This window comes from Penicillium concentricum (assembly GCF_028827145.1).
Source record: "Penicillium concentricum strain IBT 3081 chromosome Unknown utg000002l_segment0_segment0, whole genome shotgun sequence".
Taxonomy (NCBI): Eukaryota; Fungi; Ascomycota; class Eurotiomycetes; order Eurotiales; family Aspergillaceae; genus Penicillium; species Penicillium concentricum.
In genome coordinates, this window is record NW_026622755.1 from 3,674,964 (window position 1) to 3,698,202 (window position 23,239).

General features: G+C 49.5%; 10 protein-coding genes across 10 annotated transcripts; 4 read left to right on the forward strand and 6 right to left on the reverse strand.

The window, feature by feature from the left end:
* Positions 1–256: 256 nt before the first annotated feature.
* N7517_005014 (ubiquinol--cytochrome-c reductase catalytic subunit CYT1) lies at positions 257–1,543 on the forward strand (the record flags this gene model as incomplete). Its single annotated transcript, XM_056722744.1, has 5 exons — positions 257–325; positions 423–580; positions 691–753; positions 822–1,219; positions 1,275–1,543. The coding sequence occupies 5 exons, from the start codon at positions 257–259 to the stop codon at positions 1,541–1,543; spliced, it is 957 nt and encodes a 318-aa protein (XP_056578994.1).
* A 488-nt stretch (positions 1,544–2,031) lies between these two features.
* Positions 2,032–3,321, reverse strand: N7517_005015 (uncharacterized protein; the record flags this gene model as incomplete). The annotated part of the gene is made up of 1 exon (XM_056722745.1): positions 2,032–3,321. One exon carries the CDS (start codon positions 3,319–3,321, stop codon positions 2,032–2,034), a length of 1,290 nt encoding a protein of 429 aa, XP_056578995.1.
* A 715-nt stretch (positions 3,322–4,036) lies between these two features.
* Positions 4,037–6,545, forward strand: N7517_005016 (uncharacterized protein; the record flags this gene model as incomplete). Its single annotated transcript, XM_056722746.1, has 2 exons — positions 4,037–6,265; positions 6,315–6,545. 2 exons carry the CDS (start codon positions 4,037–4,039, stop codon positions 6,543–6,545), a joined length of 2,460 nt encoding a protein of 819 aa, XP_056578996.1.
* A 337-nt stretch (positions 6,546–6,882) lies between these two features.
* N7517_005017 (3-deoxy-7-phosphoheptulonate synthase) lies at positions 6,883–8,159 on the forward strand (the record flags this gene model as incomplete). The annotated part of the gene is made up of 5 exons (XM_056722747.1): positions 6,883–6,888; positions 6,948–7,002; positions 7,048–7,490; positions 7,535–7,949; positions 8,008–8,159. 5 exons carry the CDS (start codon positions 6,883–6,885, stop codon positions 8,157–8,159), a joined length of 1,071 nt encoding a protein of 356 aa, XP_056578997.1.
* Positions 8,160–8,564: 405 nt separating this feature from the next.
* N7517_005018 (uncharacterized protein) lies at positions 8,565–9,434 on the reverse strand (the record flags this gene model as incomplete). The annotated part of the gene is made up of 1 exon (XM_056722748.1): positions 8,565–9,434. The coding sequence occupies one exon, from the start codon at positions 9,432–9,434 to the stop codon at positions 8,565–8,567; it is 870 nt and encodes a 289-aa protein (XP_056578998.1).
* Positions 9,435–9,490: 56 nt separating this feature from the next.
* Positions 9,491–10,180, reverse strand: N7517_005019 (uncharacterized protein; the record flags this gene model as incomplete). The annotated part of the gene is made up of 1 exon (XM_056722749.1): positions 9,491–10,180. One exon carries the CDS (start codon positions 10,178–10,180, stop codon positions 9,491–9,493), a length of 690 nt encoding a protein of 229 aa, XP_056578999.1.
* A 313-nt stretch (positions 10,181–10,493) lies between these two features.
* Positions 10,494–12,722, reverse strand: N7517_005020 (F-box protein; the record flags this gene model as incomplete). The annotated part of the gene is made up of 1 exon (XM_056722750.1): positions 10,494–12,722. The coding sequence occupies one exon, from the start codon at positions 12,720–12,722 to the stop codon at positions 10,494–10,496; it is 2,229 nt and encodes a 742-aa protein (XP_056579000.1).
* A 2,067-nt stretch (positions 12,723–14,789) lies between these two features.
* Positions 14,790–17,465, reverse strand: N7517_005021 (putative DUF221 domain protein; the record flags this gene model as incomplete). The annotated part of the gene is made up of 4 exons (XM_056722751.1): positions 14,790–15,778; positions 15,841–17,005; positions 17,072–17,236; positions 17,298–17,465. 4 exons carry the CDS (start codon positions 17,463–17,465, stop codon positions 14,790–14,792), a joined length of 2,487 nt encoding a protein of 828 aa, XP_056579001.1.
* Positions 17,466–17,479: 14 nt separating this feature from the next.
* Positions 17,480–17,671, forward strand: N7517_005022 (uncharacterized protein; the record flags this gene model as incomplete). Its single annotated transcript, XM_056722752.1, has 1 exon — positions 17,480–17,671. The coding sequence occupies one exon, from the start codon at positions 17,480–17,482 to the stop codon at positions 17,669–17,671; it is 192 nt and encodes a 63-aa protein (XP_056579002.1).
* Positions 17,672–18,339: 668 nt separating this feature from the next.
* N7517_005023 (putative glycogen debranching enzyme Gdb1) lies at positions 18,340–23,063 on the reverse strand (the record flags this gene model as incomplete). The annotated part of the gene is made up of 3 exons (XM_056722753.1): positions 18,340–18,408; positions 18,464–22,781; positions 22,846–23,063. The coding sequence occupies 3 exons, from the start codon at positions 23,061–23,063 to the stop codon at positions 18,340–18,342; spliced, it is 4,605 nt and encodes a 1,534-aa protein (XP_056579003.1).
* Between the last annotated feature and the right edge of the window lie 176 nt (positions 23,064–23,239).

Consider the following 23,239-nt stretch of genomic DNA (forward strand, 5'->3'; position numbering starts at 1 on the left):
CAATTAGTATATTTTATATAGATCAATCCATAAGTCAGCATAATTGTGGTGTTCCGAGAGTCGGTTTTCTAGCGTGGCCGGGAGCCAATCAGAGCAAGGGGGTAATCATCAATGTCAAGTTTCTTCGACTTCGACCTCAACCTCCAGCACCTCTCTCCTGTACCATCCCACCTCCTCTCCCCACCCACCCCTCTCTCGCTTTGGCGATACAGCACCCATTCCCAATCAAATTCAATTGCTTGGGTTAAACTTCGTCATGCTGGGACGTTCGATTTTGCGCGCGTCCAACCGGGCCATCGCCCGCCAGTCCCTCGGGAAGTCCACGGTACGCCCTCTCCCCCATTGATCTTCACCAAAGAGGACAATCGATTCCTTGAACCTGCATTGGATCACAGAAGGTCTCCGTTACTAATATTCAACAGCGTGCCTCTTCCACCTCCGCCGGAGCCGAGGCCGCCAGCTCCCCCTTCTACCTCACACTCACTGCTGCGCTTGCAACTGCCGCCGCCGCCGGTTCCACCGCATGGTACTACCATCTCTATGGCCAGGAAGCCTTCGCCATGACACCTGCTGAGGAGGGGTGAGTGAAATTGCCCAGGAGGATCGCCGTACTTGTGGCCTCGGCGCAGCCAAGCATTGTGCGATCCAGGTTAAGAACAATGGCGGAAGCTAACGGGTGTTTTTATCCAGACTCCACGCTACTCAGTACCCTTGGGTGCACGAGCGATTCAACAAGACTTTCGATCACGCTGCGTGAGTGCTCTCTCCCCAAAGTCACATTTTTGCTCTCACCGGCAGACATTGTACTAACCCCAACCAAGTCTCCGCCGTGGTTTCCAGGTCTACCGTGAAGTTTGCGCCTCCTGCCACTCCCTCACCCGTGTCCCATGGCGCTCAATGGTCGGCACCATGCACACCGTCGACGAGATGAAGGCCTTCGCCGAGGAGCACGAGTACGACACCGAGCCCAACAACGAGGGCAACATCGAGAAGCGCCCCGGCAAGCTTTCCGATTACATCCCCGCCCCCTACCCCAACGAGGAGGCCGCCCGTGCCGCCAACGGTGGTGCTCTTCCTCCCGATCTTAGCTTGATCACCAAGGGCCGTCACGGTGGCTGCAACTACATCTTCAACCTGCTCACTGGTTACCCCGATGAGCCTCCCGCTGGTGCTGCCGTCGCCGAGGGCATGAACTTCAACCCTTACTTCCCCGGTACCGGTACGTAACGACAAGACCGTAACATTTGATTTTAGTGTTTCTGACTCAGTAATAGGTATTGCTATGGGCCGTGTCCTGTTCGACGGTGTTGTCGAGTACGAGGATGGTACCCCCGCCACCACCTCCCAGATGGCCAAGGACGTCGTCGAGTTCCTGAACTGGTCCGCCGAGCCCGAGATGGACGAGCGCAAGAAGATGGGTGTCAAGTCCGTTGTCCTCTTGACCGGTCTGTTCGCTATCTCCGTTTGGGTCAAGCGCTACAAGTGGGCCCCTCTCAAGACCCGCAAGGTCGTGTACAGCCCCCCGATCGGCCCCCGCCGTTAAATGTTGCAGCAAGGCCTTTTTGGAGTGGGAAAATGTGAGAGGCTGAAGAGGCCAGTACGACTTGGGGAACCCATACCACATCCCCGGTTTTGATACAGGTGCCTCAAAAGAGGCCTCTCTGTTTCGTCATTTTTTATGTGTCTATCTATTGGTCGCTGTGTCTGTGTTTTGTTAGAACGCTCCCCGAACACCTGTATCTGTATCCTAGATATATTCTTTTTTTCATTTCCTTTCGAAAACTGTGTGCTTCGAGGAGTCATCTGAATTTAATTTCCTTTGTGATTATGACAGATGAGACCATTACATATATGCGAGTCTCTAGGTAGAGTTGCAGCTTATGTCTGAATGTGCATGTCTGTATCATAGATGATATGGTATGTTCTGTGACTTGGCAATAAGACGAGTGGTACAGTGATAGTTTTCTAATTATTGTATATGCAAGAATCCGCATGGCTATAAAACATATCAAAGATAGCCTAGAAGCAACTTCAGGCCCGGGTATCATCCAAAACCCGCTCGCCATCTCCAAAGATACGAGCAAAGAAACAATCATAGCTAGCCCACATACCCGAAAACACGGTATTGGCCAGAGCCACCAGCCATGGCGGACTACGACCATCAGGACCTGCGCATATCCTGGAGAATGACATGGTCAAAATCAACGAAGGCGCCCACAGAACCAGGAAGATCACCTTCCCGATCTTCTGTTTCGTAGTTGCGATACGATAAGGTTTGATCTGCGCAAGGTATTCTTGATATGAAACAGGCAGACCATGTTCCGCAGCACCAGTCTTGATCAGCCCAAGGTAGCGGGCAGAGGGCTGAGCGTAGTTGGGGTCCGGCCGGAAATGTAAGCAGACGGTATACCACCACGACAGCTTTGGGCCACTGGGTAGCGGCGCGACATCCCCTTTCTGAGATTGTAATAGTAGACGGGCATTGTCCGCAGCTGGTGAGAGCAGGGTGCGTGCCTTGAAAGCTGGTGTGCTGGGGTAGTCTGGGACGGGATCGGAGGGGTCGTATGAATGATGGAAGGGATGACAATCGATGACACGGTCGCGATATCCACGACCACCGCCCTCCGTGGCGATAATCTTCGCGTAATCGGCTAGCGTGACTTCGTAGACAACTCCGACTAGAGGTTTATGCCACTGACGCTTATCACAACTCGAGACCACCTCCACCTCCTGTGTCCGAGTTATGAGCACTGCCTTCTCTGACAAGTGTTCACTGTCCAACAAATCCGTCTCGTCGTCTTGGAATTCAGAATCGTCGTCTTGGAGTTCGGTCTCGTCTGCTGGGGGAGACACATCTCTGTATTGTGTGCCTGCGAAACACGGCTCTGCGTACGGTACTCCTGGAAGATCGAATGTGAGACGGAGTTCGGGGACAAGCACAGAGATTTGTGACAGCGGTTTTATGCCGCGCATTCCGCGAAAAGTCTTGGAAGCTAGGTTTGACCCGTATGCGAGGTAGAGAACAGTCTCATCACTGGCGACGGTTTCCGACACACCAATCCCGTGTTCCTGCTGTTTGGAAATCTTCTCAGGAAGAGTCTCATCTTGGTCGAGGGAAGCGGCGACACATGAGGATCGACGGCGTTCAACGTTCGTTCTAGGAATAGGGTCGAGCTCGAGTTCGATATCAGGCTTAGCAAAGATAGCGGGGAGAAGGCCTCGAAGCCGGTCTAGAGCCTGGGTTGCGTTGAATCGGCATTGAGAAGCTGGCGCATCTTCGGCTTGTAGAGCATCTGCGGCTTGTGGCACTTGTTGTGCCATTGTGCAGATATATAACGCAATATTGGACGTATGAACGTGACACCTGTCACCTTATAAAGGCTTCTCAGCCGCACCCATGGAATGCATTGTCAGCGAACCAGGTCGAATGGGGATTATTAATCGGATCACGGATCGCGGATCTTGGACGGGCCGATCGGATCTCGATTGAAGCATTATCCTGAGGGTCAGTGTAGTGGACAGCCCTGGAGTTGAAGATAGTTTAGATCTGATATGAGTATGGGGAAATTATTTTGGGGAACCAAGTGCCTTGCATATATGTTGTATGATCTTGACAAGCACGCAATTTGAGATAAAAATAGAACACCGTTTACTTCCCCAGAATCTAGATCAATCTCGACATTTTTAAATTAGACTACAGTGATATAGATTCTTTAACTATGAATATACTTGTCTTCAGCCACTCAACTGTACGATGATCAACATAAGTCAACTCAAATAAGACCTAGGTAACCTTGATATCTTGATCATATCTGCAAATCAACCTTTGATTATCCACGATCTATGTTTATTATCTACATGTAGGTATGTATACAATAGGACATTTGAGGTTATAGTCGAGGTATCATGTGATCGATGCCGTATGCTGGAACTGGGCTTAGTTCAGCACCCTCATCAGCTGGGCAGCTCTGGATAGCACACTTCCCTTTACATCCCATCCTCATGTTCTGATTCCAAGTGTATGGCGACAGCAACTATGAAGCCAGTTCGAGGCTCACCTGCACCAATTGATCCAAACACAGGGAATAAAACGACTGTCAATGACCGAGCGACTTCGGGATACGGCCTCACAGACCCAGGTCGCCAAAAGCCAAAAACACTTCGATCCCAGCCTTCCGAGTCGAACATTGTTCGATTGAAGCTCACAAAGCCAAGGCACTCCAAATCCAATCCCCAAGAAGTGGACTGGGATGAAGATCTCCGTCCTACACCCAATGAGACAGTGGAGAATAGAGGGACCCATGGAGGAACCTCCGTTGCCGATACAGACCCAAACCGACCAAAGACAGTTGGCAAAAACAAAGGAAGCAAGCGAGCAATGCCATCAAAGCCACAAACAACTTCGGCAAAACGCAGGAAATCGAACACGAGGAAGAACACTATCAGCAAAGAGGGCGGCACCAAAGGGCCACAATTGCCATTGGTAACGCTTACTGCAAGCACTTTGCCTCCTGCAGACCATCTGGGAAATAGTGGGCCTTCTGATATGGGTCCATTGGACGGCCAAAGCAAAGACTATGCCACGAGGCGCAATGGACATGTGCCTGAAGCTTCGCACCAAGCTTCACCACCGACAGATGGCCACAACAAGCATGGAAATAAGAGCAAGGGGAGTGTGATCGTCGAGATAAGAAGCTGCACATCGGTGACAACTGAGTCATCCTCGGATTTCGAAGATTATGGCGAAGGGCCATCCCGTACTTCAAAAGTCAGTATTTTAGAGCATCGGGCACAATCCAATGGACAAACAAACAAAGGCAAAGCTGCTCATGTGACACCCGAAGTATCCTCAAGTTCCGGCGTCGATACTAAAGGGCCGACTACTTCAAAGCTCACCATCCTGGAGTCAAGGGCACTTCCCAAAGGACGAAATAGCCAGACCAAGGCGGTTCATGGAAAGAGTCATCCCAAACATCGTGGCAGAGCAGAGAGTGTTGGCAACAAACTGATGCTTGCGCTCCACGGAGCGGAGCCTTCTCAGAATGAACCAGTCAATGGTCCAACCGCTCCTCTCATCATCTCATCTGATCCAGTACAACCTGAGGAATCTCCGAGAAAGCAGCAGTCCGACGAAATGCTGACCGACACAGTGTTGGAACCTCCAAATATTGAATGCGTACTGGACAGAACAATTCCAGTCGAACTGAAGCAAGACCAAACCGAGCCTAAAACTGTCAATCCAGCATTGATTACCAAAACGCTTCCGCCCAAGGAAGAACAGATACTACAACAGGCAGATGACGCATCCTTCTGGCAGACCCTGGGCAATGACAGGTTATCTAGTACAGCGAGCTCTTCAGAATTTGAGATCGGCAGAGGCTTGATGGGTGACGGTCCTTCAATCCTTGATTACCACATGGAAATGGAACATATTCCCGGATTCGCAACCTTGCAACCCATGAGATCCGCACCGACCACCTCCTCACATGCCACTAACATCTGCGAAAGCCAGGCAAATAGCTCGTTGGAGACTTCAAATGCAGGAAATCTCGATGATCTCACAGCAGGACAGATTGAGGGACGTGGGTTTAGCCATACTCCGGAGTCCCAAAAGCCTCTTCTCACCAATGAATCCCCAATGGAACTGAATGCCGCGTCTCCCCAGCCCCCAAAATCAGTCCCAAAGACTAGCATTGTCGACAGCAACGGTAGTCCTCGACTCGTGCCTCAGTCAGCCAAGAGCATGGTTGCGCCTCAGTTCGAGCTGGACGACGAAAAGCACCGCGAAGAGACAACCAGCAACACTAATACCAGACTAAGTGAATACGATCGAGACTCGTGCAGCATTTCCACCGAGACTAGATATGAGGGGGTCATGTGGACCAAGTTCCAGAGAGACATGTTCTTGGAATATGGGATCCAAACGGAAAACCTGGCGAGATCTCACCCGTGGCCGTCATATCCACATAAAAAGCACCAGCCCTCGTTTTCTCAGGACACTGCTGATGAGGACAACTCCGAGAAAGCATCGACGACCAAACCAACTTCTTCACAGAGAACGATCGACGAGAGAGCATTAGGTGATGCTCCTTCAAAGAATCATGGGTTTGACGAATCATTCCGAACAGATATATCGGGGTCAACACAGCCAGCTTCTAAGTCGCACCAACCCTCTACGATGGGCGATCATGACGATATGGAATGGATATCAACCCTACAAGTGGCGCAGAAGGACGCACACCACCTGGTCCAACAGACCAATTCGGTGAGTCAAAACTCTTTATGTGCATGGTACTGCGTTAACTGGGGTTTAGCATTTGTCCACTCAGCTGGCGGCAGAAAAGGCCACTATCAGTCGAGTCCTGGAGATCTATCGAGAGGGATGTAGTCGGATGCTTGACGACCTGTTCCAGGCACAAGAAGCACGAATGCAGCTATACCGGCAGCAGATGCAATCTGTTAAGGAACAACATGCAGATATATGTCAAGATCTGGTTCGTGGATTGCAGGAGCTCGACCGTCGCGTACAACAAGGGCCAATCTGAAAGAGGGGGCGAATTCACAGGTTACACGTATTATTTTCAAGGGTGACACGAGGCTAGGACTTATAGATTTATACCAATTATTATAAGATCAATATATTTTAGCCCACATTTCTTTTTATAAATGGGGTCGCCGTGATTGGAACTCCAGCGCCGGGCTAAATTGACCGAGGATCACGTGGATATTGTTATACTCTGAGCGGTTGACTCATTCAAGGGCTGTTTCTTCTTTATTATCTTTATTTTGAAGAATTGTTAACTCTTCTATATTCACTACACTTCAATTTTTCCCAGTTACCCTTGAAAATCTGCCATCTTCCCTCTTGCCCCTCTGCCTCCGATGTCGGTGAGTCAACTCCCCCTCCATTAATTTTAAATTTCACACTGACGTCGCCAATTGCACAGTTCTTCATTGATAACCCTAATGTGGGCAACCAAAACCACCTGGAAGACTCCCGCAGTAAGTTGGATCATTTTTAAACCAATTGCTCTCTAACAGCTTTAGTTCTTGGCTACAACCCTCTCACCCCACCCAATCTCCTCCAACATGAGATCGCATTGACCGAGACCTCACGAAAGACCGTACTCGACGGACGCAATGAAGCCGTCGCGATTGTCCACGGCACAGATAAGCGCCAGCGTATGATGGTAGTGATCGGACCCTGCTCCATCCACGACCCGGAAATGGCCCTCGAATACTGCGATCGCCTAATGAAGATGAAGGCGAAGTACGCCGACGAGCTGCTCATCGTGATGCGCTCGTACCTCGAGAAGCCACGCACAACAGTCGGCTGGAAGGGCCTGATCAACGATCCCGATATCGACAACAGCTTCAAGATCAACAAGGGTCTCCGCGTATCGCGCCAGCTGTTCGTCGACCTGACCAACAAGGGCATGCCCATCGCCAGCGAGATGCTCGACACCATCTCCCCCAGTTCTTGGCAGACTGTTTGTCCATTGGTGCTGTTGGTGCTCGCACCACCGAGTCCCAGGTCCACCGTGAGCTTTCCTCCGGTCTTTCTTTCCCCGTCGGATTCAAGAACGGAACCGATGGCTCGCTCGATGTCGCAGTCGATGCTATTGGCTCCGTCAAGCACCCACACCACTTCCTGTCCGTTACAAAGCCAGGTGTTGTTTCCATTGTTGGCACAGTTGGTAACCCTGATTGCTTCGTTATCCTTCGCGGAGGAAAGAAGGGCCCCAACTACGATGCTGCTAGCATCGCTGATGCCAAGACTAAGCTTTCTGCAAAGGGCATGCGTCCCCGTCTTATGGTTGACTGCAGCCACGGTAACTCCGAGAAGAACCACAAGAACCAGCCCAAGGTCGCTGCTGTGCTTGCTGAGCAGCTCGCTGCCGGCGAGGATGCTATTATGGGTGTTATGATTGAGAGTAACATCAATGAGGGTGAGTCTTTTAGAGATTTTGTTATCTATAGAAAGCTGTTTATACTGACCTGCGCTAGGCAACCAGAAGGTCCCCGCAGAGGGCAAGGCCGGTCTCAAGTACGGTGTCAGTATCACGGATGCTTGCATCAACTGGGAGGACACCGAGTCAGTATTGGAGGTTCTGGCACAAGGTGTTCGTGCTCGTCGCGAGAAATCGGAAACGAAATAAGCTGTGTTGGAATATTTAAGTTAAATTACAACGGGCCATTTCTTAAGCGTGTCAAAAATCAAAAGTTCAATGATTTTACTTCAGCCTTGAAGCTCAACACGTTCCACCTTAAGGCAATGTTCGCTACAGCGAAGTTCCCACTTAGGTATGCATTCTCATAGGGTTTCGGCATTTGTAGTGGAGAGATATGGGGCCAAAATTAGCCCTATGCCGTCATCAGGGTCCACGCTACCTCGTTGAACCTGACTTGACCTAAAATGCTTATATATCTTGGCTGGAAGATCTTCAGGGGAAATAAAAAAAGATGGATCAAATTTGCTATGAGGTATCTTAGAAAATTTGGTTATCCATACAATCAAATTCCATGCTGACCATCAGTTGGATTGCGTCAGAGTTGAGATCAGTTCAATTGCCATCAGAAGAGGTCCCGTTAGAGGAGTTTACATCAATTCGGTCCCTAATTCTAATCTCTCGCGGCATGCTTGCTGGGAGCTCATCGAGCCCAACGAACGGCCAAGGGAACCAGTAAGCGACGTTGTCTTCCCACATCGCATGCTTTAGCATGAAACCAGTTGTGCAGTCAGAATATCGAGAAAAAAGGTCGTAGCCTCTCCTGAGACAGAACAGATGCATTGCTTCCCGCTTAATCAAATAGGAGTAGTTAAACTGGACCTGGATGCCCAGAGCATCGAGTTCTTCCTCATCATATGCATGCAGTCCTTCGTACGAGAAAGTTCTAAGAGAGGGATGGGAGCCACCCTCTTTGTGTCTCATGAATGATTCTAACGCCCCAAGTGCTGCCATTTCGAATTCCATCAGCTCTGTGTCTGGCCAGAGATCAGGCCTTATGTGAAGGGCTTCTAGAGTTGATGGCAGTACATCTTGAAGGTCATAGATCGTTTCACCCCAACCAACGAGGAAGTTGAGCGGCAAAGATGCCGTTTTCAAGTTGGGAAACTTCTTCAACATGCCACAAAAAGGCTTACTAGCTTCATCCGACAAGCGCAGACGGAAGTTTGCTATACAACATGGGAGAAGCTCCACGCTGATAGAAAGGTGTTTGATCGTTTGACTCGAAGTTTCCAAGGACCGAAGAAGGGACTCAGGCCGCTTGAGAAACTCGATTGTTGCCCGGCATTTGTAGGCCAGGCCCACATGCAAGGACTCCAGATATGGCAATTCAGACAGCAGTATGGCGATATCCTCAGGCAAGACAGCAGTCTTGGCAATAACAAGACTGCGCAGGTTTGCGATCTGCAAGGGTACGCTCGGCATCTGCGTGGACCAGAAACAAATTCCCTCCGCAATAGGGAACCATAGCTCGAGAATTTTCAAGGAAGGTGGAACCAGGGGATGAATTGAGAGGTTTTGCCAGGACGGGCACTTTCGCGGAATTCTGTGAGAGGCAAATTGCTTCCATAGTCGACCATTTCTAATTTTGAGAACTGAGTAAATACACCAGGGGGTGCGTTGCCGAAGAGAGAATGGTACAACATTTCCCCAGGGAAGCCCCCTTCAAGCACGAATGAAAAGTCCAGTCGAAGGCTGCGAAGGTTGTGAAGTTGTGAGACCAGCAGTGTGGCGTGGACGTAGGCATCTCCATCATTGAGTCGTCGGATCCATTTGGTATCGAGGATTGCCGTGAATTTCGCATCTCGAATAACCTTTCGGGCCCATCTCAAAGTGGGCCTAAACTCTAGCATTGTCTTGGCCCAGTCAAGCTTTCCTTTGGGGATGGGAATAACTCCTTTGTGGGATCCCACGTTCCACCATACGAAACTGATGTGCCAGATGTAGTAAGCCAACTCTGGTCGCTCGGAGATAGTTCGGAGGAGGAGTAGTATTTGATGGACCTGGGGATGCTCCCAGTCCCAGTGGATTGATCGATACAGGAAAGGCTCAGCCGAGGCACGAAGCTCGTAGGAAACGCGTGACAGACTGTTCAAATCATCTTTTGGTAGACACTCTAGTATCTGTAGCCAGCAGTCACGAGGGAGGCTTGCGAGGGGAGTTGAAGCCATTATCGTCAATTTTGTACAAGAAAGCTGGGTAAGAAGTGTCAGGATAATTGTTAGTACAATTCATGGGTGTCAACTTACAATGTCAAACGTGAAATTCGCAAAGAAAGTCTCCCAAGAGGGATGCCGAAAGGCGAACAGAGGGAAGGAATAGATAAGGGTAAATGGAAGAGACAGACTGGATGAAAAAGAGGGACAAGAGAATGAAAGAGAGATGAAAGAAGAGGGAGGGAAAGGGACGAGACAAGAGACGAAAGAGGAAGGAAGCCAAAGTCAACAGGAGGTGCAGACTGCAACTATGTTCAACACCATTATATTAATACAAAGGAATCTTAAAGTCTATAATACAAGCCGCAAAAGATGATCGTCGAACTGATGGATGTACGTGACCAGCAGCACAAGGCTTGATCCCATCCACCGAATAGCGACCAGCACCATAACCCACAAACCCAGTCCTCACCTCCTCGAACTTCCGTTTCCTCGAACCACCCAACCCCCTCTGAACGATGCCAAGGTCCTCCAATTCCCCATCAGAGCCGACACCAAAAGACCGAGTGGGAGCATGACCAATATCAACATCCAAAACGGTGCCTTTACCATCCTCCCTAAAAGCCCAAACCCTGACTCCACCTTCAGAAGACTGCAAAGCAAGCTCCACAGTGCCCTTAACAGATCCAATCTCCTTGCCGTATATCTTAAACGGCCACATCATAGCCGTAGGCCGATACGAGACAGACAAAACAAACTCCCACTCCCCATTCTGGTTCTGCACCAGACTCTCGCGCTGCTTGCGAGTCCGCTCCGAGTCAACGTACCAGTCTGGCGCGAGATCGCTGTCGCCCATTACCCCATCCCCTTGACGTTCACGCTCTTTGCGGATCATGTTGAATACGTCCAAGGGAATGGAATATAGCACGAGGCGGTCGCCGTAGGCTGCGACAACACGGAGACCCCAGCGGAGGTCGGAGCCTGCGGTGAAGGTTGTTGGGATTGGGAGATCTTTTGGAGACGGGACTGTGTTTGAGGGGGATGGAGATGGGGGTGGTGTCTTGATCTGTCCGTTTTGGGTGTTTGAGAAAGGCGGCGGAACACAGACGAATGCGCGGGTTAGGCTCGTTGGCCCGCCGATTGGAGCGTCAGTGCCGATACATAGGAGGCTTGTGCGTGGCTCGATGAACATGATGTGGAACCCGTCGTTGATTGGGACAGCACGGTAGTGGTGGCAGTGTGTTGCGCGGATGAAGCTGCGAGATGGAGCGTGTGGAATGCGGCGGCGGTTGTAGGACTGGATATCTGCAAGGAAATGGAATTGGCTGTTTTTCGGGTCGAGTTTTGGTGATGATAAGGATGGTGAAGATAAAGGTGAGGGTGAAGGGGGGCATTTGCATTCATGAACGCCCGGTCCGGATAGCGAGGAAATAAGACGTAGTTCGTTGGGTGTTTCTGGACTACTTGGGAGGAAATGAAGGATCTCAGAGGGTTGAGGGACGGTGAAATATCTGCGTTGTTCATTGCGCTTTGTTTCACCCACGCTGTGGATTTCGATGCCCGCAGCGCAGCCGAAGGCAACGACTGGCTGACCGGGACAGAGAGCAACTGTTCGGGGTGGGTTGTCTACTGTGCAGACGTTGTAGAAGAAGTGACGGGATGAGGTGGCCATTTTGCTATTAGCAAGTCCTTTGGTAGCCGGGGCTTTAGCCCAAGCCATATCCAAGTTGCAGATCATGCCAACGCGGTTGCGAAGCAATGCAGCGATGGTGAATTGGGGCTTGCTGGTGTCGATGGCGGCCGAGAGGACATCGAACGGACATGAGACTCGTGAGACTAGTGCCAACTCAAGATTGCTGAAGACTTTTGCAGATATTGGCCTAAACTTCCGACCCGAAAGAGAATAAATATAGATCATGCAGCCAGTCGTCACGAGCAAGTAGTTGCTGCAACTGCTAATGCTGAAAGTTGACACTGGCCCTTTGCCCTCGGTCTGCAAAACCGGCTGAAGTCGAGTGCCGCGGGACTTTCTTCCTGCAGAACCAGATAGACTTGAAAAGTCTACGACAGCGGTAGTCAAAAAGCCCGGCTTCTCGACATTCAACTTTCGCCCCGAAAGGAGACATTCTGTCGCAAAACGGCGGCTCATTCTCCAGACCTCGCTCTCATCTAACCGGGAGATGCGTGGCGTTTTGCGGTCTTGCAGCCATGCATCCCACCACCCTGCTCTTTTCAGCATACTCTCAAGCAGCTTGTGGTTCAGGCTAATCCGCATCCACTGTGAGCATGTCCGCCGGGCGTTGTCGAAGTCCCGCGGTGTCAGCATGGAGAAAATCTCCAGTAGGATCTCTGCTGGTGCAATATTTGCAGCAGGGCGGGATGAGCTGGTCGTCGAATTCCATTTTGAGAGATGTCGAATCGGCGACATGTATCCTGCTCCGGACTTATTCGAAACTGAAGGTATTGACCTTGTTGAGCTTCGTGTGGGGTGAATGATGGATGCATTTGTGGGCATCTGATGGGCATAGTCTTGACTTGAAGATCGCAGTGCAGGCATGATGATACACCCTTCCAACACAGAGAGTGATCTTATATTCACTACTGGATCTCAATCAATTCCAGAACATTGCTTGAAAATCAGATGTTGGAATTGGATCAATGTGAATTTGACGATAATTCAATTGATTGGCGTCCAGAACGAAAGTGCTTCAACAATTGAGAATACACCAAGTAGCACGATCCAAGATGGTAATTGAGTGACGCAAAGAGCCGAGAGGATATATATCTCCACCCAAGTCTATACGGCACTAAGCGTCCGATGAATTGTCTAAAACACCAGTAAGCCCACTGATCTGCAATCTCTCGAGCCCGAACTTCCAGTAATTTTAAAGAAAGATCACTCACATTTAAGAAAAGTCTATTCACCACGATACCAGGGTTGGAAGTATGTGCTAAGTGCAAGGTTGTATCGGCCTTCTGAAAGCGGTGCGGGAAATCTGATACGATAAAATGAAACCCGAGAGATTCGAGGGCGAGGCAAGGGCTGACTTGTTTAATTAAATACTGCACCTCACCATTTCCAGAGGCAACAACTAAGTTTTTCATCTAGTTCAATCCAATTACAATGAATTCTGATGTCGACCCTTAAATGGAAAGGAGTCTAGGGCACAGATGTACCACGCGGAAATCCGACAAAAAAAAGTGGAGCACGTCAAGAGACATGTAGATCCATTTATGAGACCTATTTAGGTAAGTCTACGGCCCCGGGTGTGGTTAATACCTATCATGCAATGCAGCTACTGCCATTCTCCATGATGGAATGGACAGGCAACGAGGTTGATGGTTTAGGGTTTGATGATTCATCTAGCAGCTTACCTAACTTTATCGATTTGGAGATCTACTTTCAATCTATTCAAGGTAGTTACCGTAGTAGCCCGATTACTACCAGACTTTCACTGAAAAGGAACTATCAATCTACACTGACATTCCAGAGGATCTCGGAAAAAGAATTAAGGAATGTCCCCCGATGCAGCACACGGCTTGGCACTCATCAAACCTCACCGCTTACATGCATATGTCTCGAATCGTGTGAGGATGATCATAACAATGAGACAATACTAAGATCCTGGAAGAATTAGTATTTAGTTCAGGATATCCCACATTCCTCGACGCCCAAGGATGGTTTGTTTTGTCTCTGCTCTTTTTTTTACTGTTTCATCTCCTCACCGCAAGAGAGACAACTGTGCCATCCCCCACTGCTCAGGAATGTGCCCCGACCCATGTGGACCCTAGGGATTCCAGAAGCCGGTGATTCCGTATGTGTTCGAGGTATGTCCGCGCTGTTAGATTGATCCGATTTGCAAATTCACTTTTCACTTGTAAAGAAGCGTTATTGGATGGATGTTGTATTGGTCGCAATTGTGATGTGAACCCCTAGCAGAATGATCCTACAGGCCGCCTCATCGAAGTCAATCCTTTCAACACACTTTTTCTCTAGACAATCGTATAATTTACATTCGTCTAAATATTTCTGGATTCGTTAGGCAAAATGAAGGTTCAGATTTCCCATCCGCGGTTCCTTCGGTTAGACCATATTGACTTCGTGCTCAGACATTGCCACGTTTCCCGCGGGCTTATTTTGGAACTAGGGAATGTGGGAAAAGAGTAAAGATAAGCGAACCTGACGTCTTTACCGAGGAATTCTAGAGACGAGATGTACCATGGAGCCTGGATTGTGTGTCAAAAGGCACGAAAGGCAGCCGCTCATGCCTGACGGGTAGATAAACCATATTAGAAAGCGACGAAATTCAGGGATCCCCAGTATCATACAAACTCTATATTCGATCTTGACATGATCACTGAAAAACATAGAGGGATTGGAAAATCAAATAATAAAATTCAACTACTGCGCGGGAGGGGAATAGCGAGGGACAGACGAGACGAGCCCGACAAAAAGGAAAGTAAACATGTCACGCAAGGATATCATAAACATGAAAACATATCAGAACAAGATAGTGATATGCGAGCGAGGTATCAAGGTCGTAAAACATGATGGATCAAAGACATATGCAGAAAAAAAAAAAAAGAGTGTATAGACAAATGGCATGGGGATAGACATGCAAACCTAAACGTTCGGGGTCTGATGAGCCTCAAAGGCGGACGCGCCATTTCCATTGCCTCGAGCGGCGTGACCGGGAAGCCAAGCAGGATGCAGCGGGACAATCAAGCTCGGGTTGACATACCTCTTCAGCCGCAGCTCGAGGTCCTGTCCGCCAATGCGTATCGGAAGGCTATCGCGATCCAGGCCCGATAGCGGTGAGAGGGTCGATGAAGGCGACGGGGAAATGTCGCCACCCGGCTGGTCTCGATTGATACTCTTGAGGGCAATAAATTTCATCAAGGGCTCGTATGTACGGCCAAACCAGTATGAAAACCAAACGGTGAAGCCTAGAAGTGGAACCAGGAGTAGCGACCGGGTGATGGCGCGGCGCAGAGCCAGAACGCCAATCATGGCCAGCTGGTGAACCACCAGCCCCACGAATACGCGGTTGCAAATCATCGGCCATGCGCGGCCAGTGGAATGTTGCTGGTGATCCATGGCATACAGCAGTTGGTATTTGTAAATAAATTTGCCGACGGTGAAGTAGATCAGGCCGAATAGACAGATCAGCCACGAACTTGGGAACACACTGTAAACCACGCAGATAACCAATATCAGGATGGTCTGCGGGATGGAGAAACCGTAGCTAAACTTGGGTGGGGTTGATAGCTCCGCATATTCTCGTGGCGTGCGGGCTGAGAGGAAGTGGAAGGGGTATAATGCGACACTTCCGAATTCAAGGAGTCGGAAGGGGAAAAGGCCCAGACCCTGAAGAATCAACAGGTTGATGTAGAATGGAGCTAGGCCTTCGAGCGACTTGGCCAGTGCGAAGGCAATCGTTGTAGAATCTTTGAATGCATCCCGAAGATTCTCCCAGAACCCGTAGAAACCACTCGCTGTTCCAAACACAGTGAACAGCAGGAACAAATTGAAGAACGAGAAGAAGAAATTCTTGGAGATAATGGACAGCTCAACATCACCACGTGACACCATTCCTTGGTTGTTCGAGAGCCCTGCAAAGACGATCAGCGATTTGAGCAACTACAGGAAGGGAAATGTTCAGTGGATAACTTACACTCATATACATAAGGCACAGCTACCGTCAGCAGCGAGAATGCAAGAGTAGGCAAACCTGTTTGAACCAACGACTTGATGATTGGATGCTCCTGGAGGAACTCTGCCAGCTGGGGGACAATCTTATGAAGGGTCTCCAGCTCCAGTAATGAGGCAATAGGAACCAAGAGCACAGACCAAAACACAGTGAGGAATCCAATGACGATGGTGATAGACCACGACTGAAACATTCGTCGAGTGCGAGATAAATAAGTGTTCTTCCAAATAACATCTGCCGGCGCAGGTGCAAGTCGAGCGAACATTTGCATTGGGTGTGGATCAAGGATCGCTTGAACAAGCATTTGAGATGCGGCAATTGACTCCATCGTCACGAAAGCAATCTCGGTAGTAAGGTATTCTTTCTCGCGGGCGTTTTGGATATGTTCGTCAATCTTCCGGAGCTTTTCCTCATAGTAATCGATTGCATCGATCAACCGGAAACGAAGCTTAAATGGACCATACCAGATGCGAACTTTGGGTCTTTCATTCGCATAGTCCGAGACATGCTCGTTCTCGTGTCCAGATAGGAGCCCGGACCGTTCATCGTCTGCGTCACGGGGTGGTTGGTTGGTAAGTGGCAATGTATTCCCATCCGTCTTTGGCCGCTTGTATCCCACATGTTTTGTCCATGCTCTCTCAAGCTCACGGATGACTTTCATTCTTTCGTCAATTAATTCGTCCAGCTCGCGCCACTTCCGGCACACCGTGATACTCTCAACTTTGCCGACTAGCAGGCCTTCCACAAATTCTTTGATCTTATCTTCGGTCCCCAAGTCATGTGGGATGCCGGACAAGCGAATGGTGCGATCAGTGGTGCTGGTCTGATTCCCGAGATATGTTTGCCGAGTGCGGATGATTACTTTTGTCTCGTCAAGAAGCATATAGATGGCCAAGCCACTGAAGACATATGCAAACAACACATAAATCCACAGATATGTAGGGTCTGTAACTGGCTTTTCCTTTTCAAATTCACCAATTGGAGTCATAGTCTTATTTTCGGGGATGTGATCCCAGCCAGGAACTCCATATTGGCCGGTGTATTTGTAGTGCATAGGGAGGATGATCGCAACAGCGAAGATAAAGACAGACAAGAGGAATCGGATCGCAAACTTGAAGAAAGACAAGAACTGCCAAGAGACTCAATTTAGCAAGGGTCCATTGTATGATAGAGATGCTAAAGCATTTGAACATACCACATATGCATCCAGGCCTGCAGACTGTAACACTTCCTCTTCTGTAATCCGATGGAGAACGGGTATCCAACCGAAAAGGGTATCCGGAAGCTCAGGTAGCCGCGAAGCAGCATTTCTTTGCCGGCGTCGCGCGGCATACAACTCGGTCCATTTTGGTCGTAAGATCTAGAAGTGAAGCAGTCAGCGATGAACAAAGCCTCCACCTTATAGTGACAACAATACGTACACAGAATGTCAAAAATGCGCTGAGACCTAGCGCGGAGCTAATCACAAACTGTGTGTACAGATCGCGCTGCTCTCTCAATTGATCTTCCCACCGCCTCTTGCTTCCGCCATCGGGGCTGTCGGCAAGCAAGGTCAACACAGCGGAGGTCGCGGATGCTGTAAGAGACATGACTCTGCTTTACAATGGGTCTCCGCACTCTGGGTTTCCGTGATGGCTTCGACGAGCGAGGGGCTGTCGGAGCTAGTGTTTCGTCAAGGGCATGCGGCAGGACTCCGTTGATCACCGAAATGACTGACGTCAGGGAGATGGGATGGTCAACCGTTGGAGACGATTCGATTGCAATTTGTGTCGCAATTATTGTTCGAGTCCTTTGATTTGGTTTTTGAGAGGAGATTGTGAACAATCGGTGAGTTTCCCCCTTTGTTTTTTTTTGGCTTTTCATCAAACCATCAATGACGGCTTTCCTAGGCGGCTACATATAGATGAGTCATCATTTATGCGCATAACCTCATTTACGTCTCCAACCGCCAGTGCGCCAGATTTTGCCTATAGTATACTGTCTAATATGAGTATTTTCTACATCTGAATAAACTAACGTCCCACTAATTCTCTATCTAAGACTATCTAAAAAGACTGCTAGAAAGACCACTAGAAATACTACCAATAATACTACTACAAAGACTACACAAGACTTAAGCGGCCAGGGATTCATTATGATACTTGAATTATTTATAGAATAGAAACCGACGGCGAGCTAGGTCAAAATCTACTATAGGAGAATCTGTTATGGCACACTGGTGGTTGGAGACTGCCGTAGCCTCATTGCATGAACTATGTGGCAATGACAGCATTGTACATCTACATTGACCCAACTTTGAAATGATTTCTGCAGATCATGTAGTTTAGATTGCAATAAATCTGACGCGGTGCAACTATGAATCCAGTTAAGACGCTGAAAAAATTTGTCAATGCATGATATCTACTATGCAATGTGTCCAAGGAAATATCCAATCAATCGTGTATCCAAAAGCCAAAAACAAATCTAGGAATGCTTCGCTGCGTCATAATAGAGGTCAAGCAGACACCCAGCGGACCAGGATTGGGTGGGTGACTATAATTTCTGTTAGTATCCTGTACAAAAATATATCAATACGAAAGTAACTCACCGAATCATTACAATGCTCTCCGGCCTTGTTCGATAATTCTGTTAGCCCCTTCCAAGGGCTCTCTCGCAATGCCTTCTTGCAACCATCAAGTCGTCGGGTGACTTGCTGGAAGCATTCAGTCCGTTCCTCGGGCGTCTTCCGGCGCAGGAGATCGAAATGTAATAGGGCACGGAGGAAATAACCGCGTTGCCAGACCCACTCCGGACCCTGATGGTAATTGCGACCCTTGGCAGTCGCAAAGTCATCGGAGTCATCGGAGTTGATGTAGTATGGGCGGTAGTTGAGATCAGATGGGTCCAGTGTCGCCATGCCCACAGGGCCCACAATTGCGGAGTCGGCAATCGATAGAGCGACGAGAGCCTTTTCAGGCGTGAATAGCTCCGGAGCGACTGTCATTGCGATGGGGAAATTGGAACGAAGCTGGTAGTCTTCGTAGGGTTTGCCCGACTTGTACAAATCCTTGTAGATTCCTCGGCGGTTGACGATCTTCGCGTCCACATCGTACTGGCTATCTTCGCTGGGATCGAGGGGAACAAAGTAGCACCGCTCGAAGTTGTCCTTGATTTTACCGGCCCATTCGGCAAAAGTGATCTTCTTGCCATCGCTGATCTCTACGCCCTCATGAGGATACGTCTTGGATTCGTGGAGACGTGCCACCCACGCCAGAGCGCTGTAGGCGAGACCGGTAATCTCGATGGCGGCACCGTCGCGGGGTGTTCCAGGGAAACCCTTGTTTCCAGCCTTAGTGCTTTCTCCCATCTTGTCTTGCCAAGTACCACAGTTATCCTGGTTGCCACCGAAGATCAAACCTGTTTCCCAGTCAACCTTAATGTCGATCTGGAAGCCTTCGGGCTTCATCTGACAATCAAGATCGGGGCCAGCGTTGTATTCTCTGAAAGACATGCCAGAAGCATGTCTTTGGAACACTTCCTGGACACATTCGAGAAGAGTCGGAGACTGAGAGTACGCTCGGGAATCATCGAAGGGGAACCAAGTGTCGTCATAAGGCAAGAATCGTCTTGGAACCTTCTCTTGCAAGATCTCAATACCATTGGGGGCCATTTCAATGAAGTCCTGGATACTTTGCAGGAAGAACCAGACAGAGTCCCGAGAATTGTATCTTGGCAACTTTCCGCTGCTCAGCAGATTGGGAATCATGCCATGCTTCAGCACACTCGCAAAAGCAATGATATGCTCCTTGGCATCATCAAAGCGTTGAGTGCAAAGGAATAAGCCACGGATAGAGATGAAGATATCTCTTCCCCAGCATCTTGTCCAGTCAACTGCAAAATGAGGCAGTCCAGCTGCAAGACTGGGGACCATCTTGGTGGGCCACAAGGAAGCGGATTTCACATAACCAGTTTGTTGAACGCTGACCATAGCCAATTGGTGAATGAATTCTTGGCCGTGCCGCACATTGTCTCCAAGGAGATGAATACCTCTCTTCCAAGCAGCGTTGTATGCAACCTGCAGAATGATTGCGAAATACCTCGGGAAAAGGAAGTTGGGCAAGTTGCGGACAGTGTCGAACTTCTCACGAAGCCATGCGGCAGGCTTTTCCAGGGCAACATATCCTTCCTTGGAAGCCGCCTTCTTCATGCGACCAATGATGTAATCCAAAGCCCACTGGCCCTCTCGCAAGTGATCGCAGAGTGGGTGGCCAAGTTTATTATACTTGATGATGTCCTCAAGGACACTCCACCAGCCCTGAAGACCAGCATAGACCATAGGATCATGGTTCGGAATGGTGTAAATGCCATCCTGACCGTCGCTAGAGTCTCTCTCTTCAGCTTCGCACCGGTATAGCACAAAGTTTAGATCAACCAAGCTGAGCTCAGAGAATGCATCGTCCGCACCGTTGGTGAGGTTGTTTTCAAATCCATCGTCATGATCTGCGCCAGGAATCCATGTCTCGAAAAGAGCAATGGACCCAGGAACAAGAGAATCCAGTACGGAGATTTTGACTTCTTTGTCGTTTTGCTCGATCTTGGTGCCTTCAATGTCGCGGGTATGGCTGGGAAGACCCTTCAAGTACTGGTCATCGGCCAGAACCTTCGCCTTTGCTTCATCGCTGGTATCAACCTCGAGCTGCCACGATCCGATATGCTTGGCACTAGTACCAGAAATATGGGTGGGGGCGAGAATTGCGCCACTCTCATTGCCAGGGAATGCAGTATGTGCGACCAAGAAGATACCTTTTCTGGTCTTGGGGTGAACTCTGTGGACAGTGATGAACTCACCATCGTGATGGATGTGAGTTTCGTCATAGCCTTCAACTCCCATCATAGTGTGGAGCTCATTCAGAAGCTTCTTGACACCACCAATTCCACCCTCTCCAGATCCGACGGCCAGACTCTCGGAATTAGAGGATTGAGAGGCGTATTGTCGAGTCTCGTGGACAAGATCGATGAGTTTGGGATACACCTCGTCGTAGCCCATCACACTTCCAGTCGCGGAGGCACACATTGCCACAAGAGCAGCATTGGGAAGAGTGTCCCTGGCGTCGCGCTTCTGAGCAGAGACCTCATTGTCATGGGTACAGTCCATGAACAAGGCCGGCACTGGACAGGGCCGAATATGAGTGATCTTGTCTTCGGTGTTACCAGACCTAGCTGACGCAATGGCATGACTACTGCCGGCAGAAGGCAAATCCATCTCGAAGCTACCTATCGGCTGGCCACCATGACGGTGAACAAGGCGACTCAGCTCTTCTGTGCTCCAGGCCTGCATGGCTTCGCGAATCAGAGCATTGATGCCCAGACGTTTGACGAAGACATAGTCGGCCTCCTCCGAGCCCGTGAAGAGTTCCGCAAACACAGTCAGCTCAGGCCGGACTTTGCGAGCTTCGTCCAGCAAATATTCTGCAACCACTAGCGGCGTCGAATGACAATTATCAATTCGGAACCCAGTGAAGTACTTGGCCATAAGGCGGGTATACCGTGTCATAAAGTCCCAGAGGAAAGGACTATCTTCTGGAGAGGATCCGTATCGAAGCTTTACGCAATCACCCCACACAATAACTTCGCGGCGTAAATAGGCCCTGGAATCCGGCCCGGCATTATCTTTCATGGCATCGGCATTCCAGATCCAACCGTTATTGACCAAAGCCAGGGCTTTGGGGTCGTGCTTTTTCGTGACATCATTGAGAGGCAGGCGGGTAAAGTAAGTCTCAATCAATGGGTTTTCCTTGGTGACAGGACCCATCTTGGGACCATGATCCTCAATTCTGAGATACTTGATGCGATTGAACAGTTGATCCATGATAACATCAACGTCTGCATCATACTCCCTGTAGAATGGCAAGTTGGCCTCGTCGAGGAGCTTGGTCAAGGTCTCTTCAACTTCGGCGAGGTTGGTGTGTGCCTCATTGTAATCCCCAAGAAGCACATTCAAAGCAACTGCTCCAAACTTCGGGTCGACAGCACGGCCAAACCGTCCGAGAACCTGCTTGACGGTTGGAATGCCAAACTCGCGAAGAACGTTGGCTTGTTGGGTGAGCGACCAGTTTTTGAACTGCTGCATCTCGTCCCGTTCGACAAGGGCGGGGTCGATATTTGCGTTGATCCATTCGTCCAAAATCTTCTTAACGTTATCCTTCACATCGAGAACATAAAATTCCCATAGACGAGTTCCATCAATGGCTTGCTTGCGCGCCGCGTTCATGACTGTCACCAGATCTTCCTCGGTTTTGAACTCTGTCGGAAGACCTTCGTCCTGGAGGCTATCGCCGAATTTCAAAAGCGCCGAGTCCAGCTCGAAGGCTGCCTCCAGCCACGGCGCGGTCTCCACGCTGTATCCAGATTCGGGATGCTCCTCCAGCCACTTGCTATTATTAGCTGTGTGGTTCCAGACCACATCAGTCAGTGTGAGAAGACCATAATCTTTCTCCATCTTCGCGACCAATGACGCGACATCGTCTTCTCCATTAGGGAAAAATGCGCTGTCAAATGCCAGTTGATCAAAAATACTATAGGGTGAGTTGGACGAGCCACGCTGCATGAGGGGTGTGAAATGAACCATGTTGTAGTTCCGCTGGCCAATTCCACGAAGGTGTCTGTCCCAGTCTGTGGGGTATTCACCCATGAACTTTGAGATCACCGAGAAGATAGAGAGTGCATTGAGCGGCAAGTCTTTCCCCTGAAGGGTAAGTTTGGGCGACACATCAATGTAGTGAACAGGCGTCTGAGTCGGCTTCGGGGCAGACACCTCCTCGACTGAGAACTCTGGTAGCGGAGAAAATGTTGTGTAGAAAGCAAATGCTCCCGCGAATGTCACGGGGATATCGATCTGAATGTTCTCATTGAAGTTGGGCTGCAGTCTACTTCTGTTTAGCGACTGCCCTCAAGTTGCACAGCATATAAGAAAGAACTGGGAAGATCTACCTGAACTCGCGGAACGAGTAACGTTCGAAGGGCTTTCCTTCCTCGGGGATATTCACCCAGAGACTGCCCTGTCGGCAGATGGAGCTCGTTCCTTCGATGATGAATCGAAGCACGTATCCAGATTTCGGTGGAGGAGCCAGGTAAATGTACCCACCGGGTACATCTGGGGAACCATCATCCTTCAGTGGAAGCAAGTAGACCTGACGTGGGGAGGCCATTGCGGGTTAACGATTGGATGAATTCGGTTCTAAGCCAAGGGATCGTGAGAGTACAGGAGAATCTAGAGCGATTCACCCTACTTTCACTGCGATAATGAAGAGGACAGAGATGAGAGATGAGAGAAAATTTAAGGAGAAAAAAAAAAGACTCGAAAAGCAAGGAAGAAAAAGTTGGG